We start from the raw sequence: 11,786 nt of genomic DNA, 5'->3' as shown, positions 1-11,786 counted from the left end.
CACATTTTATGCTATTTCTAGCTAAATTACTTGGCATTACATGCTTCTTTGGTATGTGATTTTCAGCCTTTTTATTGAACATTACCATCTATGTATGTGGAAATTATATTTCTGTTATGAACAAAGTGAAACTACAAATATTTCTTAGACTTTTAATTAGAAACATGAAGTGTACAGTGTATACAGTGTACAAAATAGCAACATAAAAATAATTTGTGATTCATTTATTATTTTTCAGTTGCCAGAATGATTCATGTTAAAACAGAGACAGAATCTGCAGATGGAAAACAAGACCACCAGTCTGAACATTTCCAATCGCAGTGAGTCTCATGCATAATCTTTTTCTTTTGACTAATCTTGTGCAGTAGGGAATGTGTTTTCATGAAAAGCACCATTGTTTCTGGGATTAGAAAATGTTGCTTGCCTAATTCTGTCTCATAAGCTTGATGTAGACCTTTATCTCATAGCAAATGATTTCCCTATGTGCAAAATTATGTACACTTTATTTCCTGGGTGTGCCAAATTGTACATTATGGTTAACATGAAATAAATTAATATAATGTAGAGACGGTAAAAAGTATTGCACTCTTAAAACTAGCAGTAAATAAATGTGTTTTTCTCTAATTGTGACATTTAAAAGGACAGTTTTAATGTACAATGTAATGGCACTTATATGGCAATAAAATATCTTGAAAGTTCACCCACAACCTAAAAAATAGGTTATATGTTTGGTTGTGTTTACTGTACGTCCAGAACTGCATATATGGAAGCTGCTTAACCATTTTTAAATGATGGCCACAAATTATGTGCTTAAATGTTCTTTGATACGGATGAAAATGGACCCCGATCTGTAACATTTCCATTAGGAGCTTTGTCAAAATATCAGTTTATACATTTTATTAGTTGCTGAAATTAACTATATTATATATAAAAGACCACAAACTACCACAAACACAGACTCCACACTCATGTCCACAAACACTCCACCAAAATACAGCAAGAATGACATAAGCACACAGTTCCAATAAACAAGGGTCATACCTGTTAGAAACTACCAGGACATTAACTGTTATCACATTAGTTTATTTGGTCTTGTTCTCAACAGCAGAAGTCTCAATCTTTTGGCCAGTGAGCAACTGCCAGATTCCTCCTCTGTAGTTCTCATTTCCAAGGGAGTAAACAAAGACGTTGAAAGTAGGTGATGTCTTAGCCAAAATGGGTGCAATCTGTAAGAATATGTTCAGAACAGATTAATTTATGCACACAATATTGAATAAATAGTTTAACAGAAATGTTATGCTTCAGTTACTGTGTTTACACTAGTCTCCAAATTTATTTGATTCAAAATCCAGTAAAATTTAAAACAACTAGTTTATATTTGAATTTGTTTTTAAATGTATTCATGTCATGGCAAAGCTGAATTTTCTTCAGCCATTACTTCTTCAGTGTCACACACGGATCCTTCAGAAATCATTCATGTTGATTTGGTGCTCAAGCAACAACAAAAAACAAATAACAAAACCAAAAAAAAAAAAATAAGGTGTTGTGCTGCTAAATATATTTGTGGAAAATGTTATATAAGATTCTTTAATATATACATACAGTTGGGTTCATATATATTTGGACACAAGCACAATTTGTATTTTTTAGCTGCTGACCAAAACATATTCAAGTTATGGTTGTATCATGAATTTGGGTTTAAGTGCACGCTGACACACTCTGAGCATTAATTTGAGGGTATTCTCATCAAAATTGGAGGAAATGTTAAGGAATTACAACAGACCATAAGTAATTGGACAGCTGACTCAAAAGCTTTTTCATGGACAGGCGTGGGATATTTCTTTGTTATTTCAACATCAGTTTACGCAGGTAAATGGTCTTGAGTTGACTGTGCCATTTGCATTAGGAAGCTGTTGCTGTGAACCCACATCATGTGGTCATGGGAGCTCTCCATGCAAGTAAAACAGAACAAATCCATCAGAGAGAGAGAGAGAGAGCAGGAACATTCTGAGTTCAGCAAGTGAAATGCCTGCTCAATCAGGTTGAAATCAGGAGAAACTAAAGGCAGAAAGACCCACAAACAAACAAATGAAGTCAGCTGCAGTAAAGGCCTGGCAAAGCATCACAAAGGAGGAAACTCAGTCTCTGGTGATGTCCATGAGTTTCAGATTTAAGGCAGTCATTGACTGCAAAGAATTCTCAACAAAATATAAAAAATTTAAATTTTTGTATAAAAATGGTTGTATTTCCTAAGCATTTTATATTTTTGTTCAACCCCTTGAATTAAAGCTTAAAGTCTGCACATCATTTTCTCTTGATTGTTTTATTTTTAATTCTGCTCTGGTTACATACAAAGCCAAAATTATGAAAATTATGTCAGTGTCCAAATATATATGGACTTGTTTATATAAAATCAGAATAGGATGTGTCATGTATTAATTTAATTCATATGAGGTTTAATGTAACCTTTATAACTTTTTATTTTCGTATGTGGAACACAAAAGAAAATTGGATAAATTTATCAGGTGTTTTGGAACCCACTGACTTTCATTGTATACACAAAACCAGACTTTGCAGTATCTTCTTTTGTGTTTTACAAGAAGACATAAAGGTAGGTAAATGATTCATGTTGGGAGGAATTATCTTCTTTGGCTGTCTGCTATGCTTCAAACATGATTTGCTTACCATTCTCAGTTTAGGAGAGACAATTGTTGCATTCTCCACAGCAGCATAGTAAGCCAGGATACCATAGGGGCCCCAGCAAAACAGCATGGTCTTCAAAGGAGTGCCACAGTTGAACTGCACATAGAGAGCAAGCATAAGATTTGGTCTTAGTTGGATTTCTAAGTCACATGATGCAGATTTAACTTTGATGTAACATATACACCATTAAAAATTGTACTGTTCTGATGAGTGAACAAACAAAAGTCACACACACACACACAAAAGAGTTAATTAGAACAAATGTCATAAGCTCAATTAAGCATGAAGGTTCAACAAAGACATAATAAAATGACCTACATACTACAGGCTGTAGTACTTTTATGTGTACTACTGAGAAAATCAAAACAAACTTATAAGTGATTCTGTGCTATTATTATTATTATTATTATTATTTCAGCTTTATTCCATTTAACAAAATGTTTTTAATAGTTTTAGTTTCAGTTAAGGATAATAACCCAGTTCTGTGGTAGTCTTAACTGTCTGTAAGGAAATCCTCTTCCTTTTCAATCACTTTGGTATTGGTGTGCATGCAATTTTTTGGTGTTACATAATAGTTCTGTCCTAGAGAAGAGTTCAGTAACTGTTGCAGAGATGCCTTTGTGCTCCGAGGCAAAACATTTCTTTGACCTACTCAAACCCTGTGAATAACAGTCTTATGCAATTTGAGGGAAAATGTATACTCTGTTCGTTTCATGTACCCTTTGGTCTCACATGTCAAATTCTAATATGATACAGAGGATACTTTACCTTGGCTTGGCCAGTCTTCTTGAATTTCCTATCAATGGACTTATAGGAAGACAGCACAACAAACATCTGAATGCCCATGTTGAAGATGGACATGGGGATCAAGTAAGACACATAGTTCCTGTGTAAAAGGACAGACAATTACATCATCGGTCTTATTTCACAGTCAACAGATTTACAAGGAAATGAGAGTCATGTGACCTCTCCATGACCCTAATATTGATTTTTATGTGGGTCAGAACACACATTTGAATATATGGGTGAAAATGTGACTGAAATGGACACTGGTGAGCAATGTCTTTTGTTATAATCATATAAAATGACGTGAATTATGAGCGTAGTAATTAACTGTGCATCATACTGTACCTGTCACCCTTGCTGTAGTCCAGTGTGCAGCAGGTCCTCAGGGGCTCGTAATCATACTCTCCCCAGCCAATCAGAGGCATGGCAGCCCAGAAGGCAGTGAAGAGCCAGATGAAGATAACCAGGGTGATGGCACTGCTCCAATGCAGCCTTGTCCCTAATAACACAAGGTATTACTACAATAATACAAGTTATTACAGTGGTACTGGTATCATAACAGCATTTAAAGCTGATCATTAGCTTACAGTCTTTAGACATTCACGTTCATACATATGCATATGAACAAAGACAAAAGAAAAAGACTAAATGTATTTATTGTTTAAATAAGAAATAGGAATATTTTAAGAACCACTTAAATCATTCTACACTTTTAAAAACCAAGATTCTTCACTAGCATCTGTAGTTCCATGAAGAACCTTTAACATATAAAAAAGGTTCTTTATAGACGAAAAAGGATCTTGAGGTTATAAAAATGTTCATACTAACATAAACAAAATGGTTATTTTAAGAACTGTTCACAGAAAAGAAGTTCTTATATGGAATCTTTATAATTGCCTCTTCCTACTTTTAATATATATTTTTAACCTATATTTTTAACCTATATTTTTAATATTAGTGTAATAATCTGATATGGTGCTATATATATATATATATATATATATATATATATATATATATATATATATATATATATATAATCTTTAGTGTCAAAGTTTTAAATGGCTGTGTATGTTCTTGTTATTCACATTTACACACCATAGCATATTCGCATGCTCTGCGTTCACATTTAAAACGGCTCTTCACTGAGATTCTGAAAAGAATGGCCTTTGGTGAAGCCTATGTGCACTTTAGTGCCTTTAGCAGGTGGTCTTGGAAACATGGGTGGTCTGAACTAGAACAAAGCATTTCGAATATCCTGCTGACTTGGTAAGAAGCATCTCCTTCTTTCTTTTATTTTATTACTCACTTGTGCAGTACTGGTGGTATCTGTCCCAAGCAATGGCTGCAATAAAATGGATGCTGGCAAGAGCAGTCATAAAGCCCTGGAATCCATGGGTTTGGCATCCGTCTGATCCATAAGGCCAGTATCTGGCATTTCAAGAAGATAAAGTATTTAAAAAGATATAAATTTGCTGGTTTATGTTCATAGCTTATGTTGCTTATCTGTATTAATAGTTTTTAAATGAATAGTCATGTGTTATGCTAACTTGTTTCCTTGAATAATTGATCACATCATTGCTTTTATCAGTAAAAATAGAATTCTAACATATTGGTGTTTTGGAACATGGTAGCTGGTTTCTGGCCCAAACTGCTCATTAGCTGGCTACAGTTTCCCCAAAAAAACTCTGATTTGTTGCACTAGCTAATGACCAACTTGGAAAACTAATGACCAACAGTTGGAAACCAACTATCATGCTGTAATAATTTATATTTTCCCAGCCGGGTCAAACTGGTGTTGCCAGAAGCAGCAGCCGAAAATGCCCCAAACGTCTCTTAAACAAGCCAACAAACCAGTCTGTCCAGACCAGGGAGACCAGCTAAAACCAGAAAATCACATTAGGCTGGATTATGCTATTTACTTTTGCATGGATGTGATTAAATTACGAATCGAATTCGTCACACAGTTAAAAATACGATGCTACCCCAACTATCACTCTAACTTAAGAGCTGCACTTTAGTCATTCATTACGAAAAAAAGGCCCCTCTTAACCAGCATTTCATCACAGCTGTATTTACACACTACACCCGTGACGCAGCGTCGCCTAGGGGTTCTGTCAACAACATCATCCACACACAAACGTGCGCGTGCTCACCTCAGGAAACTGGAGAAGGCAGCAACTGTGGCGTTCATAGAAATACCCATATCTGCCATGGCCAGACTGAACACGAGAAAATTACTTGGGGTCCGTAATTCTCTTATTTTAAGAAAAGCAACAACGGTGACAGCATTCAGGAAGAACCCGAGGAGACCTTCAGAAGACACAAAAAACGTGTGAACATTCAGAGCTTCCTGAAACCCAGAGATATCGGTAACACAACAGTAATATACATTCATTGACAGGCTTGAGATAGACAGTTCAAAAACATGCGGGTTTTTTTTTCAACCGTGTTGCTATCGTTCCTGGATAAAGCGCATCCTATTGAGGCTATGCATATCCACAAAGTAAGATCCACGCGATCCATTTTTTTTTCTAACCTGAACATGACTCTTACCCTCCACGAGCAGACAAGATCCCAAGGAGAACACATCAAACTCGGAGAATCCCTCTGGTAATGGATACGACGTCACCATTTTGAAAGCAATGTTGATACCAAACTATGCAGAACGACAGTCTGCTAGCGCCTGCGATGTGCCTCGGTGTTTTCAGTCGAAGCCTTCTTTTAAAGGAGCATTTCACGTGAAAAAGCATGAACGTAATTATGTAAAGCCCTCTCCCTCTGCCTCAATCCGCACAAGAATGTCTTAATGAATATAACAACTCAATACCATTGACCCCTAATACGTATTTACACAGGGCGACTGTAAAGCGCTCATTCAGTTACACAACAAGCCTTTGTGTGTCGGACGCTTGAGCGCTCTGATGATAAGACCGAGGTGGATGAGAATCAGTCCAATCTGTGCCAATCCATTGCGTCGTGTTCTGTCGAGGTGTTGTCGAGCTGTCACTCCTGACACTAACGGACACTGTATACCAGACGGATTGCATAGGGATGATTAGATAAACTGTGCATTCTCAATTGTATGAGATACTGTGGTTTGGAGAAATAAAATTTAGAGAGACATTAGAGAGAGAAAATGACACTTGTACTGTATTCAAAAACAGATCTGTTGTTGTTCTGAGATATAATTTTAGGTACATTTACAAAATCAAGTCTTTACATCCTATATAATCCCAATTTAAAATGTGTTCATTTCTGAAATAGAAACATTTGTAATATTTATAGACAAAATAGCCAATCCAAACTGCATTTATTAAAAGGCCTTTTGTTTCCTAATTGCATTATTCATACATGACTGAAAGCATAATAATAAGGTACAAAGAGTAACACTGATACACTAACCTAATTTCATCAGGTAGACTATAGATTTAATCTGATCTACAATCATCAGTGTTTTATTACAAGAAGTCCTGTGCATTTCCACATACAGAGCCTTGCATATACAATGTATAATTTCTGAGTGAAACAAATGAAATGGCAAAATTCAAATTCAGTGCTTATCATACCATACATGTCCCAAACAAGACCTATATTGTTCAGTCAAGTAGTTCAGTAAAGATTATTAGGTTATGAAATATAATTTACATGTAAAAAAAATGCCTATGGTCATATGACCATACAAAATCCTTTTTTTTTTCACTACCATTTCCACATACAAAGGTCTTTAGTAGTGTGTGAGAGAGGTTTAGTTAAATGTTAAGCATTTTATTTAGTAATATACAAAACATCAGAACTGATATTACAATAACTTATTGCACACTTTTCTAAACAATCAAATAATTAAAAATGAATTATTTAAAACTACAAATAAGACTTTGCACCTTTTCTTTTCTTGCCTTAAGCTCATGAGTAGAGAAATTCTGCTTTATATTTACAACTTGGCACTAAAGAACAGATGACCTAATTCCAAGGTTCAACCCATGTTGTGTTTACAAACCTACAGTAGCATAAGCAAATAGGCTTCTGGCAAAAATAACTCTTGTGGTCCAACAGTTATTGGAACACAGTCTCATTAAATAGGGACACGCCATACCAGTTTTACACCAAGGAAAGATTTACATGTAACCCTTTCAGAAAGAAAATGTGTGGAAAATTTAACTGTTCTGCATTTGGCTTACTCCAGAAACTCAAGAAAGATTTTTAAATATTTATTATCATTCCTGCACTTTTCGTTTTTTTCTGTTTTGAGTTCATGATGTTAAGATATTTCGTTATTTATTTTCTTACACTGGCTTCTATCTGACTAAGAACACAATTTTAACAACAATTAATAGCATAGTATTTATAAACCCTAACAACAGGCGAAGAGCAAGCTGCCTGTCAACCAAGGCCTAACAGGATTACATGAAGGAAAATATTTTAAAAATCCTGTTGGACACGCCACTCAACGATAGCTGTGCCGACCTTGGATGTCCTTAGTCTGGCAACTCTCATGCTGATGATACATTGCACATTAATTATTACAAGGAAGGTCGATAAACTAATTTTATAGCAGGCAAATAAGGAAATATTATTTACATAGAAATTAATATTTTTTTATTAATTAAATTAATTATTAATATTTTTTTATCAGATGTTGAAACAAAATCTTTCAATACTCCCTGGTCTCCCCTATGTTCAGTGCAAGATAGGCGATATAGTGACTGGTACAGCCAGTACAGACCAGCTTCCAAAAGCATCATCAGCGCTTACACAATCTAGAAGTGATGCAACTTATTTCATAGTTTGGCTGTCAGGTAGAGAGAGGATGGTTTGAAAGAGAGCTGAATCGGGGACGGGCATTCAACATTATGGCCAATTCAGAAATATCTCCTCCCTATAATTAACAGCTGTATCTCTGTGTAACCTATCAGATTCCAAGACGCATCCGCATCTAAATGAAAATAACAAGCGCGCTTTCGCTAATCCTCATCTGTCCTTTTTATCTGCTGGACTCGTATCAGTCAGATCACTATGGGACATCGGAGCAGAGCGACGATTACATGCTGGTTATTTTTGCAATTGCAAGTGGGTGGTTTTTCATTAAAACTACGTTCGGCGGCGTTTTGTTGACACGAGTAGCGAAATGTCTCTTACTGTCTTTTTGAGTCTTCTACTGGCATCTGGTGGCTTTCCACTTGTTCGGAGCACCTGCCCTTCCCAATGCAGCTGCTTTTATCATAACCTGAGTGATGGATCAAGAGCCAGGTGAGCCTGTAGCCTATTTAATTCATGCTATGAATTTTTATCCACTTGAAATGTGGTGCACTTGTGCCTTTTTGATTTTTGCGCATTTCACATTCTGGCTACATATTGTGTGTAATACAGTTTAGGATATATTTAAACACTGAAGGGATTTACTTATTTATTAATTTAAATAGTTTTCACTTATAGTCATTTTCACGCAAATAACTTTTGATTTGTGATCTTTTTTCTTTCTTTTTTTTTTTACAAGCATTAGTAGCGCCGGTCAAAGACCGCTGGTTTTAAAGATCCGAGTGCGCTTGCTTAAAAATCCCTGATTATCACTCTTTATTCTTGTTTCTAATGCGTTTTGCAGGAGCGTGATTTGCAATGATCCCGAGATTTCCCTGGTGCCCGCCACGTTCCCAGGCGACACCTCGAAACTTCGGATTGAAAAGACTTCCATCAAGAGGATCCCTAGCGAGGCTTTTAGCTACCTATCCAACTTAGAATTCCTTTGGATGTCTTTCAACGTTTTGTCCTCTCTCAGCTCGGACAGTTTTCGGGGTTTGTACAGTTTAGAGGAACTAAGGCTCGATGGAAATTCGCTAACTTCGTTTCCGTGGGAATCCCTCATGGATATGCCCAGTCTGAGGCTACTCGATATGCACAACAACCAGCTGTCTTCAGTACCATCTGAGGCTGCTCCCTACATGAAAAATTTAACTTACCTGGATTTATCTAGCAATAATCTGCTGACAGTGCCATCTGAGGTCCTCAATAGTTGGTTGACAGTCAAACCCATCCAGGGAGCAGAAAGTTCAAAAATGATTCTTGGTAAATTCTTCCTTTGTTTTCTTTTCTTAATTTAATATTTTTCTACTTTCTATTTCTCTAAATGTATATAAATGTATATGTTTAATTCAGTGTTGCTTTTCTTTTCTTTGCAATTATTTGTGAATTTACAAGCAATTTCTAACCAATAAATCCTGCATAATTTTTTTCAGTGTATATATTTTTATATAAATACATTTTAAAAATACATAAAAAAAAGAAAACATCCCTTAATTTCTTAAGAAAACTTTTAGAAGACACTCAGAATTATAACTTTTTATTACAAACATAAAGGTTTTTTTAATTTAAGAGTTTAGTGGTAACTTGCCATTGATCATTTGTTTTTCCCCAGGTCTTCATGACAACCCTTGGTCGTGCGATTGTCGATTATATGACCTGGTCCAGTTCCAAAAGTCTCCCAGTCTGTCGGTGGCTTTCATTGATACGAGACTGAGGTGTGCAGATCCAGAGAGCCTCTCTGGAGTTCTGTTTACCGATGCTGAGCTCAGGCGCTGCCAGGGGCCTCGTGTCCACACGGCCGTAGCCCGGGTGAGAAGCGCAGTGGGGAACAATGTGTTGTTGCGATGTGGAACCATTGGAGTTCCCATCCCCGAGCTGGCCTGGAGAAGGGCAGATGGGAAGCAACTGAATGGGACAGGTGAGTCAGCACAGTAGTGGCCGGGTAAGCAGCATTAGCCAGAAGTGCTAATGCACAGTGATTACACTGCTGGCATGGACACAACAATGCACTGTAATTACACAATACTAATTAGTTCTTGCATTCTGAGTGAATGTACTTAAGCGTTCTACATGTTTCATTTAAATTTTGCAGCTCAACTGGAGAATTCAAAGGAGGGAATCGTTTGGTCTATTTTAAGCGTGCAAGCAGTGTCCTATCGTGACACAGGAAAATACATCTGCAAAGCAACAAATTATGCAGGGAGTGCAGAAGCCGTAATTTCTTTGATCATAAGTGACGCACCCAAAGCTGAGAATCTGACTGTGGATCCAAAAACCAAAGTGAAGTCCAAAAAGCCGAACCCAATAGTCAAGGCAGCTTATCAAGAAAAACACATTGCCACGTATGTTTCCCCAACTTCCAACAATGCGCTACCACTTGGTGCCACCGTGAGCTACACAGGCCCATATCCAGGTATGGAAAGCAACAATGCCGCTAACAGTCGGACGAATACCCAAACAGCCAGTCCCGACGGGTTCCTAGAGACCAATCTGAGCAACCTGGCTGCGAACACATCTTTGCTGCAGCAAGACCCAGACAGGGTTGTGCGCTCTGTGAAAGTGATTGGCGATACGGACTACACTGTGTGTCTGAACTGGAGGGCACCAACTGCCAAGAACACGACTGCTTTCAGTGTACTCTACGCTGTGTTTGGCGAGAGGGATATGCGCAGAATTAACGTCAATCCAGGCAACAACCGGATCGTCATCGAGGGACTGGTTCCAAAAACCAAATACATTGCCTGCGTGTGCGTCAAGGGGCTGATCCCCAAAAAGGAGCAGTGTGTAATCTTCTCAACAGATGCTGCAGCAAGCGCTAATGGAACCCAAAAGCTTATTAATGTTGTAGTAATCACGGTTGCCTGTGTGATTGCCGTGCCTCTGACTGTGATCGTGTGCTGTGGGGCACTTAAGAGGAAAATTAAGAAGTTTCTGGGAAAAAAGTCCAAAGACATTCAGGACTCGTATGTAACATTTGAGACTCTGTCTCCCAGCACCAAGGCCAAAGGCTTGGAAGGGGAATATCTCAACAGACTGAATGCAGAGGAATCCAACAGACTGCTGTCGGCCCGGTCCAGCCTAGACTCTGAGTCCACGGCTAAGATTGAGGGACAGCCCAACGAATACTTCTGCTGACAATATCCCTCAGCAACAATTCCACCACGCAGCCATCACAGTATCCAGGCCCAGCCGCAGTACCTGAGTGCACATAATCTGTACCAGCAGTACATGACTGGCCATCCATGAAGAAACTTCAGGATACTTAGCATAAGTAACAAAGTTCAGAAATGAAGACTTTTCTCTTTGTTACTGTGCTTTTGGACTTGGTTCTAAACTAAGCCTTTGGCTGGTGGTGGGGTTGTGGCTGAGCAATCCCAGGAAGATGTATATATGGACTTTTACCCATTCAGACAGCGCTAGGAGGAACTGTTTCTACGGGAAATGTTCATATGACTTGTTTATTTGTATATGTAGAAAAAATATAATAATATGTAACA

General features: G+C 37.5%; 2 protein-coding genes across 2 annotated transcripts; one reads left to right on the top strand and one right to left on the bottom strand.

The window, feature by feature from the left end:
• Positions 1 to 209: 209 nt before the first annotated feature.
• Positions 210 to 6,463, bottom strand: rgra (retinal G protein coupled receptor a). The gene is made up of 7 exons (XM_059566135.1): positions 6,046 to 6,463; positions 5,646 to 5,802; positions 4,799 to 4,920; positions 3,835 to 3,988; positions 3,472 to 3,589; positions 2,686 to 2,799; positions 210 to 1,226 (listed from the first exon to the last, which is right to left on the bottom strand). Exons 1-7 carry the CDS (start codon positions 6,122 to 6,124, stop codon positions 1,083 to 1,085), a joined length of 888 nt encoding a protein of 295 aa, XP_059422118.1. The 5' UTR covers positions 6,125 to 6,463; the 3' UTR covers positions 210 to 1,082.
• A 1,971-nt stretch (positions 6,464 to 8,434) lies between these two features.
• On the top strand, positions 8,435 to 11,734 carry lrit1a (leucine-rich repeat, immunoglobulin-like and transmembrane domains 1a). Its single transcript, XM_059566134.1, has 4 exons — positions 8,435 to 8,739; positions 9,092 to 9,552; positions 9,902 to 10,207; positions 10,382 to 11,734. Exons 1-4 carry the CDS (start codon positions 8,618 to 8,620, stop codon positions 11,422 to 11,424), a joined length of 1,932 nt encoding a protein of 643 aa, XP_059422117.1. The 5' UTR covers positions 8,435 to 8,617; the 3' UTR covers positions 11,425 to 11,734.
• Positions 11,735 to 11,786: the final 52 nt, after the last annotated feature.

Source organism: Carassius carassius, chromosome 14 (assembly GCF_963082965.1).
Source record: "Carassius carassius chromosome 14, fCarCar2.1, whole genome shotgun sequence".
In the NCBI taxonomy this organism is placed as follows: domain Eukaryota; kingdom Metazoa; phylum Chordata; class Actinopteri; order Cypriniformes; family Cyprinidae; genus Carassius; species Carassius carassius.
This window is presented reverse-complemented; position numbering and strand designations above follow the sequence as displayed.